Source organism: Hippopotamus amphibius, chromosome 15 (genome assembly GCF_030028045.1).
Source record: "Hippopotamus amphibius kiboko isolate mHipAmp2 chromosome 15, mHipAmp2.hap2, whole genome shotgun sequence".
Taxonomy (NCBI): Eukaryota; Metazoa; Chordata; class Mammalia; order Artiodactyla; family Hippopotamidae; genus Hippopotamus; species Hippopotamus amphibius.
Genome location: NC_080200.1, coordinates 48524197 through 48546976, shown reverse-complemented (window position 1 = coordinate 48546976; position 22780 = coordinate 48524197). Strand labels below are relative to the sequence as shown.

Here is a 22780-nt window from a genome sequence, read left to right as displayed (position 1 = left end):
ACCAGTGGGCAGGCACAGCCCCAGAACCCCCTGGGCCCCAGTCCTACCCACCAGAAGGCTGGCACCAGCTCTGGGGCCCCTGATCCCTGCAGCCAGAGACTCCAAGACCCAACTCTGCCCACTAGTGACCAGAACTAGCCCCACTACCCAACATCACACACTAGTAGGCCAGCAACAGTCTAGGGATCCTCTGGGATCTGGCCCCATCCAAAAACAGAGTGACATGAGATTCAGGACCCCCAGCCCCACAATCACTACAATCATGATCCCTACCCACCAGTGGGCTGGTAATAACCCTGGGATATCTGGGGCCCCAGAGCCAGCTACATTATCACCCTACCCCTTGAGAGACAGCAGCCTGCAGCCTCCACACAGAGGGATGGTCTGGCAACAAGTAGACCTGGGGCCAGCCACTCCTACCAGACCACCCACAGCACTCAATCTGCCTCAACAGAAAGACCAACACAGGCCACAGGGGGGCACCCCTAGAGGATATAGCTCTGATGACCCAGAGGTTAGTACACTGCTGGGACACATGGGATATCTACTAAAAAAAGATCACTTCCAGGGTCAGGAAATGTAACCAACCTATCAAATACATAGAAATAAAAACAGAAATTAGGCAAAATGAGGCAGCAGAACAATACTTTTCAAATGAAGGAACAAGATAATACCCCACAAAAAGGAGTAAGCGAAGTGGAGAGACGCAATCTACACAATAAAGAGCTCAAGGTAATGATCATAAACATGTTCAGAGAACTTGGGAGAAGACTGGATGAACAGAGTGAGAAGTTAGAAGATTTTAACAAAGAGTTAATAAAATATGAAGAAGAACCACACATACATGAAGAATACAATAACTGAAATATAAAATACACCAGAAAGAATCAACAGATTAGATGATGCAGAAGAATAGATCAACAAGCTGGAAGACAGGGTAGTGGGAATCACTGAAGCAGAACAGCAAAAAGAACAAAAAAAAAAAGAACAACTTAAGAGAGACATTTGGTAAGGCACTAAGCATATTACAATTAGTATTTTGGGGTCCAGAAAGAGAAGAGAGAGAGAAAGGGGCAGAGAACATATTTGAAGGCATAGCACAAAACTTCCCTAACCTGAGAAAGGAAACAGGTATCCAGGCTGGGAAGCACAGAGTCCAAAACAGAATCAACCCAAAGAGGACCACACCAAGACATATTGTAACTAAATGACAAAAATTAAAGATAAAGAGAGAATATTAAAAGCAGCAAGGGAAAAACAACAAGGTACGTACAACAAAATTCCCGTAAGTCTATCAGTCAACTTTCAACAGGCAGAAGGGAGTGACACAGTATATTTAAAGTGATGAAAGGGAAAAACCTACATGCAATAATAGTATTGCTGGCAAGGTTTCATTCAGATTTGATGGAGACATCACCAGTTTTATAGACAAGCAAAAACTAAAGGGTTCAGCAACACCAAACCAAATTTAAAGGAAAGTTAAAGGAATTCTCTGAGAGAAAAAGAAAAGCAGAGCTAGAAATAGAAAATTTACAAAAGGAAAAATCTTATTTGTAAATGCAAGTGTACAGATAAGGTGGTAAATAAATGACGTACGACACTAGTAGGAAGGTTAAAAGACAAAAGTAGTAAAATCATCTAAATATACAATAAGTAATTAAGGGATATACAAAAAAAGATGTAAAATATGATGTCAAAAACAGTAAATGTGGAGTGGGGATGGGGAATAAAAATGCAGGATTGTTAAAATCTGTTTGAACATAAGAGATCTGTAACTTAATCATATATATATGGATTGCTATATATAAACCTCATGGTAACTACAACCTCATGCTAACTCTCAACAAACAAAAGTTCAGGACCAGATGTATTCACAGATGAATTCTACCAAACATTTATCCTTCTCAAACTATTCCAAAAAATGTAAAAAAGAAATAATAATTCCAAACTCATACTGAGGCCACCATCATCCTGATACCAAAACCAGATGAAGATACCAGAAAAAAATTACAAGCCTATACCATTGATGAACACAGATGCAAAAACCCATAGCAAAATGTTAGCAAAAAGAATTCAACAATACATTAAAAGGTTCATACCCCAAGATCAAGTGGGATTGATCCCAGGGAAGCAAGGATTGTTCAATATTTGCAAATCAATGTGATACACCACATTAACAAATTGAAGAGTAAAAATCATATGATCTCTCAATAGATGCAGAAAAAGCTTTTGACAAAATTCAACATTCATTTATGATAAAAAACTCTCCACAAAAGTGGGTAGAGAGAGAATATACTCAACATAACAAAGCCCATATATTACAAGCCCACAGCTAAATCATACTCAATGGTAAAAAGCTGAAAGATTTTCTCTAAAATCAGTAACAAGATTGGATACACACTCTCACCACTTTTACTCAACACAGTTTTGGAAGTCCTAGCCAGAGCAGTCAGACAAGAAAAAGAAATAAAAGCCATCCAAATTAGAAAGGAAGAATAAAAACTGTCACTGTTTGCAGATGACATGACACTATACTTAGAAAATCCTAAAGATGCCACCAAAAAACTACTAGAACTCATCAATTAACTTGTTAAAGTTGGAAGATACAAAATTATTGATAATATGCAGAAATTTGTTGTATTTCTAGACACTAACAATGAACTATCAAAAAGAGAAATTTAGAAAACAATACCATTTACAATCACATCAAAAAGAGTAAAATACATAGGAATACATCTAACTAAAGAGGCTAAGGACCTGTACTTGCTAAACTATGTAATAGTGATAAAATAAATTGAACAATGCACAAATAGATGAAAGATATACCATGTTCATGGATTATAAGAATTACTTTTGTATATAATGTATATAAAATTGTCCATATTCCTTAAGGCAACCTATCATATAGTACATGTATATGTAGTATACGTATGTAGTATCATATACATGTATATAATATGCAACATCATGTTAGATGCTAAAAAAGAAACAGAAAAAGAAAACATTCATTAGAAAAGATATATGTTCCCCTATGTTACTGCAGCATTATTTACAATATCCAAGATATGGAAGCAACCTAAGCGCCCACTGATAGATGAATGGCTAAAGAAGATGTGGTATATGTGTGTGTGTGTGTGTGTATACATACACACACACACTGGAATATTACTTAGCCATCAAAAGAATGAAATTATGCCATTTGTGACAGCGTGGATGGATCTAGAGGTTATTATGCTAAGTAAAATCTGTCAGAGAAAAACATACTATATGATTTCACTTGTATGTGAAATCTAAAAAGCAAAACAAATGAACAAACATAACAAAACAGAAACAGTTATAGATACAGAGAACAGGTCATTTCCAGAGAAAGGGTTGGGGAGGAAAGAAATAGGTGAGGAGATTAAGAGGTACAAATTTCTACTTGGCAAATAAATGAGTCATAGGTATGAAATGTATAGTGTGGGGAATATAGTTAATAACTATGTAATACCTTTGTATGGCAGTTGCTAACTAGACTTATCATGGTGATCATTTTGAAATGCTTAGAAATTTTGAATCACTATGTTGTGTAACAGGAAATAACATAGCGTTGTAGGAAAATTAGACTTCAAAAACAAACAAACAAACTTATAGAGGAACAACCAGATTTGAGGTTAGCAGAAGTGGGGGTGGAGGGAGGGAGAATTGGATGAAGGCAGCCAAAAGGTACAAATTTCCAGTTATAACATGTATAAGTACTAGTGATATTGATATAAAACTTGATAAATATAATTAAACACTACTATATGTTATATATGGAAGTTGTTAAAGAGTAACCCTAAGTCTTCTCTTCAGAAGGAAAAAAAATTGCTGTTTCTTTAACTTTGTATATACATGGAATGATAGATGTTCACTAAACTTACTGTGGTAATCATTTCATGATATATGTATGTCAAATCATTATGCTGTACACCTTAAACTTTTACAGTGCTATATATAAATTATGTCTCAATAAAATGGAAGCAAAACAAGAAATTTCTTATTGTGGGAAATGGAAAAAAGATGAAATTTCCTAGACCAAATTCTGAGGGACAAAATCCATATTTTGCTTTTTGTATAATTTTGTCCTCAAGGACAATTTTTTTTTTTTTTTGCTTTGTACCACTGAGGTCAGTCAAATTAGTTTATGAATGTGAAACAATATTAATTATCTCTAATTAACAATCAGGTCAGTAAGAAAGCAGAATATATCCGCTAACATATTGGCTGTGCATTCAGATCAACAGCAGTTTGAACCCTCAGTCTGCTAATTATTTGTACAGGGTCTTTAGTAAAGTTCCTTAAACTCTTTGCATTTTTTATAAAATGTAGGTATACATGTCAATTCCAAACTCCCAGTCTATCCCTCCCCACTACCTTCACCCCTGGTAGCCATAAGTTTGTTCTCTAAGTCTGTGAGTCTGACTACTACATTTAAAATAGATAATCAACAAGGACCTACTGTACAGCACAGGGAACTCGGCTCAATGTTCTGTAATAACCTAAATGGGAAAAGAATTTGAAAAAGAATAGATACATATATGTGTATAACTGAATCACTCTGCTGTACACCTGAAACTAACACAACATTGTTAATCAACTATGCTCCAATCTAAAATAAAAAAAATTTAAAAAATTAGGTGATAACTTGCCTTATAATGTTGTGATGAGATTTAAATGATCTAATAAATATAAAGCTCTTTGGATAGCTTCCAGATCATAGCAAGGGCTCAATAAATGATAACAATTATTTTATAGAGGAAAGGATAGGAAAATATTTTACTCTCATGTCATGAATCTGATTCTAGAATTGAAGTAGAAAAGCATATATTTCATTGCTTATTATTTGATTTAATGATAAGATTAAAGCATTTGTGTAGAAAGGATGGTTAAAGTGATTAAACTTAATGAAACCCTTGATGTTCTTTGAATAAATAAATACCCTTGGCAACATGGAAAATCAGCTTGCCTATCTCAAGTTAACCAACATTAATTGAATTCCTAATATGCAAGATACAATAAATGAATGAGAAAAGGATACAGAAATTATTATGGTCCTGTCTCATTCATACTGAGTAACGTAGAGTAGTTTGCTAATAAATTGTTCTTAATCTAAAAGAGTCAATATACGGTCACTTGTCTAAAGCTTTCTAACAGTGAGTGATGTTAACTGACAAAAGCTACAATCAATAACTTTTTTGAAAACATGAATATGGAATTTTAAGCATAAGCATTTGGTGCCACAAATACTAGGTAGAAATGAAGTCTCAGCCAACACTGACTACTATTTTTTGGAAATTGCAAAATCTATCAGGGACAGATACTTATTGAGCATTTACAGCTGTTGGTATGGATGACCCCTTATCCATCTTTAATATAAGTGGTGTTTTTTTTTTCTATTTCAATATTGTAAAGAACACGAAAACACTTTAAACTTCCTTTTGTTATTTACTTACAAAAATAAATATACATATAAGAGACACCAAAACCCATCAGCCACACTCAATTTCAGTAAAAAATAAACAAACATTTTGAATATAATCATGCTGGAACATATGTGTAGACCACTGGAAAACTGGATTACTTATTCATTTAATTTTGGGAGTTTTGTTTTATACAATAAGGGAATTTTAAATTAATCCATTTAATGTATGCTGATACAAAAGTGTCAGAGTAAAATAACATTTTATGCATTGGTATTATTATAATTCATGTTTTTAAATTAATGTTGAACAACATACAAAATATATAATTTGAACCTTAATGTTTATTTAAAAGAGAAAGTTAAGTGAATTCTATTCTAATTAACCTAAAACTAACCAAATATTTCAAGCTAAACTCTGAGTACTAATTACAGATTAAAATTTCATGAAGTTTCTTTATTTTAAAAATATATTAATTGACCAACAAATTAAATATAAATTAGGGTATATTTAGTGCAACAAACATTGCTTTGTAAATTAACACTTGAATAGTTATTACATCTTAAACCAAATTTAATACTTATATTTTTAGTATTCTGCTCATTAGCTTTCTATGTATAATAGTATGACATGAATTCTAGGAAATTTGGGCATTCCCAATAAATATTTAACCATTTAAGTAAAAATTAAAATAAAAAAAGTATTGAAATATAGTTGATTTAGTACAATGTTGTGTTAGTTTTAGGAATACAGCAAGATGATTCAGTTACACATATATATAAATATGTACATATTCTTTTTTAACATTCACTTCCATTATAGGTTATTACAAGATATTAAGTACAGATTTCTGTGCTACACCAACAGGTCTTTGTTGGATAAGAAATTAAATTTTTAACAAAGCATAATTCTAGGCATTTTACTAGCCACACATTAACAGACAATATGTAAAAGTATTGAAATGGTTAAAACAATATCCAAACTGTGGGAAATATTACATTGTCCCTCACAATACTATACGAATTTTTAATACTTTTACTGTTCTCAAATATCATTATTCTCTCTACCAATTCTCTATATTATTAATAGAATATAATTGATACTTTGCTTCTCAAAAAATTTGATGTAAAATGTGCCTAGGGACTATTTTCAAAAGACGGTATTTTATCAATTTTCAAGGTATCTCAATACCTTTTCTAGAAGAACATTTTTTTCTAATTTATTTGTTTAGATATCTTATTATTTGAACTATGATTTATCTAAGAAGGACAATGAGACAAGAATTACATCAATAACTAAGGGATTAAAATCATGGACACTGGAGCCAGACAGCCTGAACCTCAAACCCAGCTTTGCCAGTGAGTAATTATTTGTCAAGTTATTTAAATGTTCAGTATCTTAGTCTTATCTACAGAAAGATATAATGATAGGAGCTACCTTGTAAAATGTGATAAAAGTCAAATGAAATAATATGTCCAGAGCACTTAGAAGACAGCCCAGCTAAGAGTCTGTGCTATGAAAGTGTTTGGTTTTATTACTGTACTTGATCATACATCATACTTTTTTTTACACAGATTGTAAATAGTAAGATTATTATTTTTCTTCAAGCTTAAGTTTTCTCAAAATACTCACTTTATTAAATTGTTCATGGCATCTGGGTCATATGCTGTAACCTGTCCAATGATGCTGCCTTCCTTTACATCTTCATCTACTTCTATCACATAAAAAATTTTACTGAACACAGGAGGCTCATCTATATCTTCCACAGATATTTTGACCACAGCTGTGTCTTTGAAAGGTCCCAAGTGTAGGAATCGTGGATCAGGGTGAGTGTTACTTGCATCTACTTTTAAAGTGTACAGCATTTTGTTTTCATAATCTAAATTCTGAAGTTAAATAGAATAAGAAAAATTAGTATAATATAGCAGACATAAAAATAGAAGACAATTTCAAAATTTAATAACTACCTCTCTTACTAGTACCTGTAATTCTGGTTAAATAACTTTCCCAATTATTGCTTCATGGGTATAACAAATAAATTAGTAAAAATTTTTTTGTCTTACATATTTGTAGGGAATAATTCAATATAATAGTATACACATTAAGATGGATTCACACTTAGTAATGCATTTTACACTTTGGTGGTCATAGGTAAATGAAGTATTATCTAACAAATACATACATACTCATATATATGCTAATATGTATAAAATAAATAACTAATAAAAAGTTATTTTTGAAAAAAACAGATAGGCTACTTTTTATTACTAATTATTACTTATTATTATTAAAGTTATAAAAACTTAAAATCAGCAGAAATATAAAGCTGAGAATTAGCAAACCATTCATATAAGTTGCTTCCTTAAGCCCTACAGTTCTAAAACTAGTGTTTTAAAAAGAAAAAAAATTTTTTTTCATTAACCTGAACTCTGTGGAAAAAAAGATGTGAATGAAAGCAGAGAAATTAGGATGATATAAAGTAATCAATATTTAGCTAGATTATTCTATGTAACTTTTTATAATGTTCTCCTCCACTGCTTTAAAAAAATCAAGCATCTTCAGGCCTCATCTATTTTAACAGACCATCGTACTTAACAGTTTAAATATTTTAAAAAATGAATGAAATAATACCGTGGAGAAACATAAAACAAAGACTTTTGCGATTATCTAATACTAGTTTGATTGTTGTCTGCTATAAGCACAAGCTGTTGAGGTTTTATATCAATTTTTAAGTGTCAGTAATAAAGATGCTTAACTTATTTGAAGTGAAATCACAACTATTTCCATTTATATGAAGGATAGAAGCACGTAAAGGATGGGAGAAATAAATCCTAGGCTTTTCTTCCCTGAAAAGCAAAAATAAACTATACAGCCCTAAATGAAAGAAATGAAGACAGCAAGAAGAAACCTGTTTGACAGTTATAATCCCTTCCTGTGTATCCTTGTCAGTGATGACATCGAACATGTCTGCTCCATCTCCTTCAACAATGCTGTATTCCATCTCAGCATTTTCCCCCACATCAGGGTCATTGGCTTTTATCCTCCCAAGATGAGTTCCAAGAGGTGCAGACTCAGGAGAATGAAACTGATACGTACCTGAAAATTAAATCAAAGCTGTTTCATCTTTAGATAACAAAAATCTTTCACTTCCCCTGCCTTTTTTACTTAATTAAATTAATTTTAAATTAGGAGACTTTTTCATCTTATTGAATTGTAAGCCGTCAAACATTATAGATTTATTAAGTTGGAAAAATAATTTATAGAGGCAGAGAACTCTCATTTTGTAATGAGAAATATATGTTCCAGAAAGATTAAGTGAATGTCTCAAGGTTATTTAGATAATACATGGTAGACCAGATATTAGAGTCCAGAACTTTTGACTTCAGAGGGCAAGGAAAGCTCATATTTACTGCTTATCTGAAGCATTCAACATTGTCATTATATATTTTTACATATACTAAATTATTTAGAACATACATTTATTCTTATATTCTAACTCAGGGATAGAAAAAATAAATCCATACACAGCAAGTTCTTTTTTTTTTTGCTTGTTAATATCTTTAAGTGGGACATGAAAGTTTCTGTCTCCTGCAGTTTCAGCCATTACACTGCACTGTTTATAAAAGCATTTTAGTTTCTAAGGGTTTATTCAAGAGATAATAGGAAAATATCACAAAAAATGTTAATGAAAGTTAGAAATGTTTTTAAACATTTAATGTGTTGAAATATATATAAGGCCAAAAGCCTTCTATGTTAATATATTTACTATAATTCTAACATTAGTCCTTATAGAATGAAGGCAGGTGTTTTATCCTCAGATAAGGCTCAAGGAAATCCTGTAAAATTGGGAAAAGCAAAAGGCAAAACTAAGTCTCTCTGACTTCAAAGTCTGTTCTCTTTCCAATTTTCTTGGTGGTTAAGAAGAGGGACTTCTGAATCCAGCTGCCCTGGATTTGAATTTTCATCACTGGGCAAGTTAGTTGAATACTTTAACCCTTAATTTCCACATCTATAAAATAGAGATGATAATAACAATTAACTCATAGGTTTCTTATGAAAATTACATGAAATTATGTCTTTAACATGCTTCACCCAGTTCTTAGTTCAAAAACATTTTTACTATCCCTATTGTAGCTGCAAACCTTCTGCTAATGGTATATTAGAGCATAGAATTATAGAGTGGCAAGTCGTTTGAGAATTCATCACATCATATTCTTTTGGTTTATATTTAAGGAAACAATGCAAAGTTTAGATTTGTGTTAATTAGGGTTATTATTCATATTCTCAGCAACCCTTATTTTTTTTAACATTTATCATATGTCTACCATCCAAAGCTGTATCATCAAGTATTTCAAACTTGATTAGCTTGAAAAAAACACTTTATTGTCTTGGAATCAATGTTATTAATTGAAATTTGAGAACTCTAAACAAAACCTTTCAAAATTTGAGAGCTCTAAACAAAACATTTCAAAATAGGGCTCCTTATACTTTTATTTACTGTAAAAATGGAAATATTTTCAGCAGAGAATGAGAGTCTGTTTTTGTAGGACCTCATGGCTTACAAAGAATCCATGGTTTAACATACATGCCTAAAAAGATGACAGCTGAAAGGCTGCTGACTGATCTAATCTTCACAAGTAGGTAGCAGATACCAGCAAACTATGACATATCTCAGATGTGATCACAACAAAGTCATTCCGTAAGGCTATGGGCCAATAAGAAAGAAAAATGTGGCCATTTAAAACAACTAACATTGATTTTAATGTAGTATCTGACTTCAGAGACATTAAAACATCAACAAACTTGTGTTTTAAAATTGATTAAATAAGGTATTATAATTCTTACATACAAACAAGAGAACTGAGGCAAGACAAGTGATAAACATGGGATTTGAAGCCTGGTGGTCAGACTTGAGAGTCCACGCATACAACCAGGAAAAGATAAGGAAAAAACTAGATGATCATAGGAAATGTTGGGAAAGGTAGTCTGGAAAATCTTACAACTCTTCAAAAGGTAGAAGAGGATAATTAAAGTTGCCAAAAAGAACCTCATTTCCTGTTTACTCCATTACCTACTCAATGATGAAAATGATATAGTCACTTTTAATTAATTTGTGGGAAATAGTGATATTCTATGGGAGGAGGGGTTGTGGACTCGTCTTTATTGATAAACTAGTAGTGAAACTACTGGTAAATGTATTAAACTGCCTATAAAGTGTTTGAGAAACTTTCAACATGATATCACTGAAACCTCTCTTACTCTGGGGAAATCGAGGAGGATTGTTGTTGACGTCTGTCAGAGTGATGTTCACTGTAGTGGTTCCAGAAAGCCCTCCCATCTGGCCGCCCATGTCTTTGGCTTGTATAACCACTTGGTACTGCTCTCTATTTTCTCTGCTCATGTCTGGTAATGCAGTTTTTATTATGCCTTTTGGAAAAAACAGACAAATATTTTGCAATTCAATCACTGAGTTTTAAAATTAAGCTATACAGAAATGAATCAGAACAGACAGATGATAGCATGTCAATGTACCTAGATAAGCCTTTCAATCCATAACAAATTTAACATAATTACAGAACAGAAAAGAATTCTTCCATGGACTATTGTTCAGGAAATGATTTTTGCTAAATCTATTTAATTATCCTTTTAATTAAAAAAAGACTAACTTCTGTCAAAAGTCTTTAGATGAATAAGCTTGTTTAATTTTGATGATTGTCACAATTTTTTGATTTTATGTGTTGAATCTCTGAAATTTGGTATTTAGTGTAATAAATTTAAACTCAATAAATAATAGTCTAAAGGGCTAAGGATTCAAGTCTTTTTAAATAATAGGAAATCTGCTTCTGTTTCCATGGAGTAACAATTACGTTGACCAAAAAGTTCATTCGGGTTTTTCTGTTATGGAAAAACAGGAACGAACTTTTTGGCCCACCCAATATAAGGAATAAATAAAAACATGATACTAAAGAGATATCTTTTTAAATATAGAAAAATCTATAAATTAATTGTGCATCCAGATGTATTACATAATGAGAAAGAGACCAAGTATTAAATGTTGTTACCTGATTCTGGGTCCACTGAAAAATATGGCTGTCCTTGCAATATGCTATAAACCACTTTGGCACTATTTCCATAGTTGGCGTCATCTGCATCTGTTGCAGTCACTTGTATAACAGATGTACCTACATGAATCCCCACCCAAACACAGACATTTAAATACTTAGAAATTTGAAGCTGTCCATATGAAAACATGTTACTGGAAATGTGGTGTGTTAGACCATAGTACATGTTTCAAGAAATTTGTTTAAATTATGCTGCTAAAAAAAAAATCACTTTTTTGTTTTTTAATTTAAATATTCCTTAATGATTTTGTTATTGTTATTGAGCTATCTAAAAAAGTCAAAAGCAAAATTTATAAAGATGAATATGCACTGTTAATTGGTTGAAAATATTATGACAGAAAACAATTTTTCACTGAATACAGTGTACATGTAATTTTCAATTAGTACATTTATTGCTAACTGGAAATCTGAACTCAAAGATAAACTCAACATTGAAAGAACTCCTGCTGCTTTTTATTCTGATCAATTAACTATATATTGTAAATTGAATGAAAATAAAGAGGCCCTGTTTTTATGAAGAAACAAAAGACATAAAATTGCCAAAATTTTTGGTATGCAAGATATATATGATTATTGTGTCTGTGCCTCTCTTTAAAATGTAGTAAACATAGTCATATACAATTATACCTATTGACATGCTATGTATTATTTGCTACACATATGTGAATCAGTAGATATACCCCTCCAGAGTTAAAAAAGTGTATGATTGTCTCACATGCAATACTATAATTTACCATCACTCTCAGTTTAATTTTATTTTACAGAAATTAAATTATTTTCTCTTAACTTTGTAACATCATTGTTTTTTAAAGATAAAAGAGCTTTAAAGGAGCTAGCTTCAGGAGATAAATATAATGTGATATATTGATGGACTTTTCTTATATTTTCTAGAACTCTATAAAGATTCAAGGCATGATTCTAAAATTACCATTAACTAAAGTCTACCATGTATTCTTTCAGCAAAACGAGTTTGTAGGACATTTTCTAGCATATTACACACAATTTTTCAAAATGTTGACTCTGATTCTTACACAGATTTTAAAGTTCTTTAGAAAAAGTGAGTTCCATATTGACTCTAACCAACTTTAATATTCCACATACATTACACACGCATAGCTTGTCTAATTGAGTAGTAGTGAATGTTTCTCAAAATTTGCACATATTTGCTTATGAAGATTCTAGAAATTAACATATTGCACAGTAAGATAAAGCTAATAGCTTTATTTTCCATCAAGATATTTGAAGACATGAATTTAACAAGTATTTTTATATTTTCTCAAAATTAGTTAGCATAATATGAGAACATGAGCTCTTCCTCTTGAAGCCTCTGTTTCCTCAGCTGCAGTGGAATTGATATGTCTGTGGGAGGACAGACTACAATTTACTCAGTTAGTCCCAGGTGTACTCTTTTACCATTTAAAAAAATCCACTCCTGTCCTAGTTACACCAAAGCAGAAATCATAAAGTGATTTCCACCCCACATTAATGTTCAAAAGTTCAACTAGAGTGGTTTTCTGATTTATATTTATTTTTATATAACCCTATGTGAACATGTGTTAAATTAACAATTGTTTCCATGCTTGAGCATTATTTGAAATATGAATTATTAAGCATAACCAAGATGCTAAATGTGAGTATTTAATTAATTGATTTCATGGCATTTCTTTTGCTACCAGATTCATTTTTCTTTGACTGTGGCTATCATTTCATAATGGGCACAGGTAAAAACACAACTTTATACTTTTTTGACACTTTTAATAATATTTTGTTGTTAAATTTGGTTTTGATCATTTGCTCTTTATCATGGGTATATGATCTTTGAACTTACCTGAAAATACTTGACCTAAAAATAATAAAGAAATTAAAGAATGGAAATCAATCCTATAACATGGCTAAAATGCTACAAATACCCACATAAAATACTGTCCCCCCTCTCAGAATCATGGTAAAAATTGGAATGTTGTTAAACACCAATAAACACTGATAGCATATCACTGATATGTTTTTTATGATAGCAAAATGAAAAACAGAGAAATAGGTAGTGTGTTGAAATTTAGGGAATGGATAGTTTTTTTTTTCTTTTCCCATAAATATAAGGACATTTTACAGTTCATACTAATAACAAAATTAGATAGAAAGTGGTTTAGGTGTTTTTGTATTAATTTTATAAATATTTGTTTATAAAGAAAGACTAAAAGGAAATACACTGCTTTGATTTTATATCCTCTAAATTTTATGAGCTATATATGTTCCATTTATTCTCAATAATTTAAGTATTTACTTTTTTATTAAACACATATTAACTGTCATTTATTTTTAGGTTTTGTCTTATGTGATGTATTCTCTCCAAAGGCAGGGGCTATGTCTGCTTTTGTTCAATATTTCATCTCTAAAACCCAGCAGAGTTTCTAGTACAAAGTTATAGTAAGATCTAACACTGACAAAATACTTACTGTAGACTAGGCAGAGTTCTCAGCTCTTGATTCGTATTATTATTTTAGGCTCATGATAAAATAGGTCTTGGGTCATATAGAGGTCACTCATGATCACACAGCTAGTAGGTGATAGGATGGGATTTGATCTAGCCAGTATGAAGAAGCTTCATTTTAAATACTGTACTAAATGGCCTGTCTAGACATATGATTAGACACATACTTGAATCTACAGGCAGTGTGCCTCTAAGAAAGGGCCTAGCTTAGGACATGAAGCATTCACTGATGAGTTATTTGTGTAACCTGTGAAAAACTAAAAACAGATTCCTTTTTGGGTGGGCAGTGTGGGAGGGGAACTAGGTAAGTTTTTGAGGGACCAGTTAGGAAAAATACCCAGTCAATGAGAAACCGCCAAAATTATACAATAGGAATTTGCCTTAAGAGAGATGAATGTATGCAAATATAGAAAGTTGATAGATAATCTTTAACCAAAGTATAATGACCAAAAAAAATGGAAAACATAAAACATAGGAATCTGCTACAAATATCTAATTCAAAGTGTATCCCATTTTCTTTCACTAAATATCCTCACATATCATCCAGATTAGGTGTTCTGATCAGAAGATGCTAAATGTGTTTCAGATTTCAAGAGTTAATTGGAGTCATTTGATTTTAAGTACCAATAAAAGGGAAAAGAAGGCACATGTCTGAGAACCAAAATGAAATATGGCGTATGCTTTTGATAGAAATAAGCAGAGACATGGGGAAAAAGCAAGGAGAGGATTTGGTGAGAGAGGAAAAGAAAAGACAAATATATTAAGACAAAAATAATCATGTAGAAGGGGACAGAATAAAGGAGAACACTGGACTGCAACATTGGAAAGAAGGATAAGATGAGAAAAAAGAGTTTATGTATTCTCATTTACCCTCAAAGTTAATAATAGTAGTTTTTCAAGTGTTTGATTTAATTTAAAATCAATAATATAATGAAAATAATTTTAGAATTAAATAATTGTGCATTACTTCATTTAGAAAGGAGGCATTCTTTATTATGTGATTATGCATGGGCTTTAGCTGTTAATATATGGGTCACACATAGCCTAACAAAGTTCCCAAGTATCACCCTTTACATTTCTCTGTAAATGGTTATTTGTATAGGTAAAAGCAGAGAAAATCACAACTATAAAACTTTAACGAGTTAATCTTTCTTTTCCTTTAAATCAGGTAGGAGAGTTTACAAAATAACAATACAGTTTCAGGATATAAATATGTATACTTTTCATTTAGACATATATATATGGATCTAAAATCATATTGTAAAATGCAGTTTCCCCTTTCCTTACACTTATTTGGATTTACTTTCACTGAGAAATTTGAATTAAAATAATAAAACAAGAAAAATTCTACTTTCAAGGAGTCATGAAGAATCTAATAAAATTAGCTTTCCAAACTACATTTTGCATAATAACCATTAACTGTTTTATAATGGAGAAAAATGGTAAGGTATTAAAATTATCCAGCTATCTCTGAATTTTATTAACTTTTTTTCTTTCTAAATCTAGCATAGTAATAAGTCATCTCTATGTTTTTGAGCAAGCCAGTTTAACTCTTTTGGGGTCATTTTTACTTATTTATTAAAAGAGGTAATTAAATCAAGTATAGTATCTTCCACATATACATATAGTATTGGGTTGGCCAAAAAGTTCATTCAGTTTTAAATACAAATGAAAGGTACATCTTTCATTTTCACTAAGGACTTTGTTGAACAACGTAGTCACTAACTGAACAAACTTTTTGGCCAATCCAATATTTATGATATGTATATTCCTGTTTATAAATAGATACACATACAGTCTATGAGTGCGCCAAGGAAGAATCAATTAGTGCAGTAATGTCAACATTAGTAATAAAGAATAATAACTATCCTCTATAAATAGGATCAAGATTTACCTGTAGTTCTTAAATCTTTGTTTATTAATACCAAAATCTGCAACTGGAGTCATACAGCTGCCTCCTATACACTTTTCTCAGTTTTTTTTTTTAATTGTAGACATGCAGGAAATATAATTGGTGATGGCACAAATTCTCATATTTAAGGTCTACATTCATCAGAAATTGTACTGCCCACAATTAAAATAAATGAAATACAGATTGCTTTGCATGAAGGACTTTTTGGACAAGATAATCTGCAAACCTTCTCCTATGTATAAACTTATATATTCTATATTTTAATACAGGTATTGAACAACTGAAAGGTTTTAAAAAAATGAAATAGACAAGTACTTAGTTCAGTTCTGATCTTATTACACACTTGATAAATATTAATAGAATCTGGATTCTATTAATATTTCAGATGAGAAAGAATATCTTTGAATTAGGTAGCTAGATTATACTGGGTGGAAGATAATATCCCATTAAATAGCCCAAAATAATACAGGAGAAATTATAGGTTATTTGAGTTTAAAATATAAACATTCTCTGATAAATATTCTGTTTTTTAAAAATGAGGTAATGCTTTAAAATTTTAAAAATTTATTCAAATTTAAATCAACTATCCAAATTTATCATATTCAAACATCTGTCATGTTAATTATACTTTTTACTCCAATAGGTATATCAAATCTTTCTGGAGAAGGCTAAGTGACAGTTTTTGTACTATTAAATGTTAAAATATCTGGCAAAATAACATACATAAAAGAAAAAAATGCTTTACAGTGGTTAAAGGGTATTAATTAGAAAACCAAACTATAGAATTCTCAAGAATAGGAAGCTGAAATGGAGAGCATGATTTTAGATGTTTCCTTATCTCAAATATAAACCCACAAAGAGACATGATGTGTATTTACATTAGCCCACTGGTCAACCTATAGGGACCAATCCAGTACTTTCCATGGAACTGTACCAGGCTAACAGATATTTTAAAATAGTAAAGAAAACACAACCACTCATATTTCATCCTAGGCTTTGTGATTTCATAGGACTTTTTGTCTAATTTGATAAGTGCTTTTCATATTATTGGAATGAATACCTGAAAAGGCAGAAGAACTGCACTTTTCTCAGACAGACGAGATTTCATCTGAGTTTAGAGGAAATAACTTCTTCACAAACTTTTGGTTATTCTGGATAGATGGCACACACAGTTAAGAAATATTTAACATCAGTCACTCAGTAAAGGTGGATATAAGTTTGTTTTTCATCTTTAAGAAGTTATTTTAGACTTACCCATGTATTAATTACAACAATGTCAAAGTTATGTACTTCTAACTGATTTTGAAATGATATTCAGCTAAATATCAAATTTTGAAAATCAGTTGCATGTTGGGATATTATAGTAAGTTTATACCACGGTTTTTTTAGAAATATGATTTGAGTCAGCTCTTATTAACAAATCTAAGCCTTTCATATAAATATAGCTAAATGTAGTTACATATACAGATAAAAATATTGCATAATAACAAATGGCATTTAAAATTATGAGCAGCCTTAAAAAATGAAATGATTATTTTTAGTTTTCAGGATGAACCATTACTGGGTGGAACATAGCTAAAATAACATTTAAAAGACTTGGAATATTGTTATGCGACCAGGTTATTTAATCTTAATTAAGTCACTTAATCTTTCTGAATCCAGGGTTCCTAATTAACAGAATGGGGATTTAAAGTTCTATTTCCCATTCCTACCACATCAAGTTGTTTCAATGATCAAATGAGCCGAATAAAAGAAATTTGTCAAACGCAAGCATTCATTGTTATTATGCAAAGTATTGCAACCAAAACTGTCTAAAACTGCTGATACTACTTGATATTCCTTTCATTTCAGGCATAAATACATTTAACTTGACTGCTATTTGAATGGCAGTGAATAGAGGTAAAGACATTGGTTGAAATGCAGTGGAATAATTGTTCTCAGTAATCATCTTACGTGTCAGTTACTATTTAGCAGGAAATATTAAGAAACGCAATTGAAAATCATTAGAAGTGAGATAGCTAAGACAAAATAGCAGTTTCAGTTATAGTTCTTATCTTGAAAGAGATCACATCTATAACTGTATGTCCATAATAACTACCTTAGCAAAAAATAAAATTAAAAACTTAGTTTACATAGATTAGCATATACCTACCGACTCCAGACATTTCAGGAACGCTGGCAGTGTACAAGTCTTTTGTGAATTTTGGTTCATTGTCATTGATATCATGGATTTTAATGATAAATTCAGATTCAGGCTCCACCTGCCGCCCAGTCTTTCTGTCTATAGCCTTGGCACGAAGAATGTACAGGGACTTTTCTTCTCTGTCTAATTTCTTTGCCGCATGAATATCTCCTGTGTTTTCATCTATTACGAACAGACTGCCAGCCCCATCTCCTGTTAATATGTATTTTAAATTTCCATCTCCTTTATCTTGGTCAGTGTGTAGCTTCAGAGAGGTAGAAAAGAAGAGTTCTATAAATATATGCATTGTTATTACAGAAAAATAATTTTGGCAAATATTAATTTATCTCCACATGACATCACTGGAACGATGATTGCAATAGTTATCTTAATTTTCACTGTGGAGAGATTAAACATTTTAGCTTTATTATTCTTAAAATTTTTAAACACATATTTATATATTACAAGGGACTACATTTAAAATAAAATAAAAGTAAAAATCTACTTTTCAAAACATGATGTTTCCAAGATATTTTTGAATAGAATGCTAGCAAGAGTTAAATGTCTGGTACATTAAAAAAAAAATCCATTAGTCTAGATATTAAGTGTAAAATATTTAATATACTCTTCATTACATTTAAAATCACTAAACTGAAAGAGATGATGTGAGGAATTTCTGACTTTATTATGATGATAAATTTAGGATATATATCATAATTTTAAATGATTTTACCTCCTTTTAGTATAATAATGCTTGCAGATGCACAGGCTCTGTCATCAGAGACCAACCAGAGACAGAATATTAACCTCATAGATTATTCTCTACATGACTTTGGAGGTAATCTTTCAAGCAAGATGTTCTCATTTTTTGGAAATTGATGTATTTTATAGACACTTGAAATTTCAAGTTATATAAAACACACAGGGATTTTCCATTGGCCATATAAATAATTTGATGAAAATATTAGGAATTTTTTCATACATCATCTTCCTTCTATTCATACCCATCTTAAAAGTAAACTTGTTAGTACAGAAAGTTTTTCATTTGGTATTTAAAACAGATAAATGGATCACGTATTCACAGAAATTTTGAGTTGGAAAAAATCCTTGTTTTTGTAAACCTAACACTATTCTGAAACTTGTCTATACTAGTCTATCCCTGCTCTGTTGTCTTCTTTCATATACTTCACAATTCCCAACACATTCAGACTCCACCTATTTCTTTGGTGTCCCATTCCATCTTTGAACTATTTGACTATTTGAATCTATTTTTTATGGTAGCCAAAATTATAGACTTGGGATTCATACCTTACTCCTCCTTTACTTTTAAGTCCAATGTTAAAATAACCATATGCAGCCTTTTCTTCTCTGAAATATCTCCCCGACCCAACCATCTGTCTCCATCTTTATGGCTACCACCCTGGTCTTGTTCATCATATCTTATCTGTACCACTGCAGCGATCTTCTAATTGATGCCTACTTCCCTTTTGTTCTACTCCAAATACTTTTCCATACTAAAAAGTTGATCTTTCTGTATCACAAATCTAGTCATATTACTTCATAGCTTAAAAATCTTCAACCAGGTACAGTGCAAAAGAACCATGAATCTAAAGTCTTACAAACTAGGCTTGGTCTCCTGCAAAATTCTGTTATATTGGGCAAAGTGTGTGTGTGTGTGTGTGTGTGTGTGTGTGTGTGTGTGTGTGTGTGTGTATGTGTGTGTGTGTAAGCCTCTTCTATTAAAAGAGGATAATATTCTTTTTTAAAAGAATCTTTACTTTTATTGTTATCCTATTTGGTTGGACTCTATAGCCTTGTTTACACATTATCCATAATCTTGTTCTCATCTCCAGATGTGTTTCTGTCACCTTTATCCACTTTGCTATACACTCCATACATACCGATTGTTCTGTTTTGCCTGTTTTGTTTTCTTCATTTCCCTGAAGGCCTGTTCCAGCTTTCATACCTGATGTATGCAGATGTTTCTCTTACCTTTTAACCCACTTTCTCTTCTCTGCATTTCCCCCTAACTAAATGTTTATCAAATCTCATTTAAAAATTTTCTTCTTAGGGATGCTTTCCCTAACTCTCTAGACTAGAATAAATATGTCTGTTCTGTAGTTATAAAGCACATTTCACTTTCTTATCATGATACTCATTCCATTTAGTAAAATTGTTTGTTGTGCCCACTAAACTGTAAAATCCAAAAGAGAAAATTGATAAATACATATAAAATTGCTAGGGCCTCAACATATATTTCTTAAACACCAAATAGTTCCTCTTCTTTAAAAACTAATATGTTTTTACACATATAAAACATGTTTAATTTTCAGTGATCATTAGAAAAGTCAGATCATAAGTAATATAAAACTTGCCTTTTTTTTACTAAAATTACATCTTAGAAATCTCTGTATATAAATAAAATTATTTTAATGATTGCATTTTTCAAATACTTTTTTCAAGCTAATTTATAATAAATATTTTTGTACAATTATCTTTGTATTACTAGTACTTTTAAGAGGAGAAAGATACTTTTACTGAAAGGAAATGATTAGGAAAAGATGAAAAAGTAGATGTGTAGATTGATAATTTATAGGTATTAAACCCTTTTTTAAATTTGGCAAAAATGTTGAGACAACTAAAATGTTCATTTTATTAATGTGATTAGAATGCTTGCAATGCTATTATCTATAGCCATTAAAATTGTGGTCTACATATGTACTGTTGGATATAAATCATTTAAGTGAGATATGTTAAAATACAGTGTATAGAGTATAATTTCAGCTTTTTATATCTTTATTTTTATAAAAATACTCTTAACATATACATAATATTGCAAGCAGATGTATAGTTTTAAACTGTTTTCCTTTGTTTTTAAGTTGTATATGCCTTATACATTTTTATGAATAAATTTGTATTAATTTCTCAATAAAATAAAGGGAAACTAAATAAACTTAGTCAGAAGCAATATGGGAAATAAACTATACAATGTCTCCCACAGCATGCATTCTAGTGTTCTCACATTTATACACAGAAAAAGAAACATGATACATTGGTCAGTTATCATTTGTCAGACTGAAACAATGGTAATCCAGGGATAATGCTGCAATTTATGAAAAATTGTGGACTATTAAATGGGATAAAGATCATGTACTATATCAGGGATTCCTATCCCATGCTTATATTATAGAAATTATTAATAAGTAGCCAAAATAAAAAGTAGGAACAAGTTTATACTGTTATAAGATTTCCATGGAAATTTTACATATGTATACACAAATGAAAATTAGTTTTAAATTTTATATATCCCTCCCCACTATTTTTCCATTTATTTAACATAATTATAAAAACACTATAATAAATATTGTTATACCTTTATCTTTTGCATTTAATAAAGATTTAACATTCTATTGTGATTATTAAAATGTGCAGGTAACTGTATCTATCACACTAGATTATATGTGATTCTACATGTTACTTAGATTTAAACCCCTATGGAAACAATTTACTTTTCAGAGATTTTCTACTCATTCAAAATACATGGAAGTTTAGAAAAATATTTAGTCAAATGTAATAATAATCCTAGTCACTATACTTTCTCTGAATGGTTTTATATTCAATTTTTAAAATTTAAAGGAAAATTCATGCTGTTTGGACAGAGGATGATGTCCAAAGGGAAATTAAAATAATTATAGAATTACATGACTTTCAGAATAAGTATGCTCTCTGAAAATATTAAATTTTAGCTGCTAAATAAATTTTTACAATGAAACAATATTATTTTAGTCATTCATATATTGAAATCATTGTGATTTAAATGTATCATTCTATTCCTACATTTTCTAAATCCTGTCCCAATATTTCATATATATACCTTATGCTGTTAATTTAAAATGCCATTTTAAAAGAATTATTTTACACAAAATCAAACATATTTTAAAGCAGTGCCTTTAATTCACAATTTCATTCTAAGAAGAAAAGCTCCCAATAGTTATTTTCTAGTATAATATAACAAAAACAAAAACTACTGTCTTAAAATACTAAATTTCTCTATCATGTGCATTATTAATTTTGAATTATACATTTAGAATTGATAGATATCAATAGTAAAACCTATTATACAATAACTTAAATATAAAAAGTCTTAAAAATAAACCCTAAATTCAACATTTTAAAAGGTCATAAAATGAATAGAAATCTTAAAAATATTGTTTATCTATTATAGAACAAAGCCCAAATAAAATCCCTTAAGAAATAAAGAGCACCAAATTATAATTATTTTCTTCAGACATTAATAAACCAAGTAGTCTTCACTTCCTGGTCATAACTTACTTGTTGCTTCTAAACTTGAATAAATACACTGAAAGCAAAATAAATCATGGATAAATTTTTCAAATGTTAACTATTATTTTCCAACAGTATCATTTTTAGTTTTGCTTTGCTACAATTTTTTTGTTTTTAGAAACTTGGAAAAAGTAAACATGTATATGCAAAATAGGCTAAAAATTAAAACTGTGATGGTTAATTTTACATGTCAGTTTAACTGGGCCACAGAATGTTCAAATATTTGATTAAACATTATTCCAAATGTGCCTTCAGGGATGCTTCTGGAAGAGGTTAAAACTCAATCTGTAG

At 30.7% G+C, this 22780-nt stretch overlaps 1 protein-coding gene across 2 annotated transcripts in view; it reads right to left on the bottom strand.

Moving 5' to 3' along the window:
* Positions 1 to 22780, bottom strand: part of CDH9 (cadherin 9) — a 98821-nt gene that overhangs the window by 17890 nt on the left and 58151 nt on the right. Inside the window, exons 2-6 of one of the 2 annotated variants that reach the window (XM_057709505.1) lie at positions 18116 to 18410; positions 11504 to 11623; positions 10701 to 10868; positions 8350 to 8537; positions 7074 to 7327 (exon numbers count right to left, since the gene is read on the bottom strand). In XM_057709505.1, the coding sequence (XP_057565488.1) occupies positions 7074 to 7327; positions 8350 to 8537; positions 10701 to 10868; positions 11504 to 11623; positions 18116 to 18410 (1025 nt within the window). The remainder of the gene's footprint in view (positions 1 to 7073; positions 7328 to 8349; positions 8538 to 10700; positions 10869 to 11503; positions 11624 to 18115; positions 18411 to 22780) is intronic. The other variant, XM_057709506.1, reaches the window with a different exon arrangement.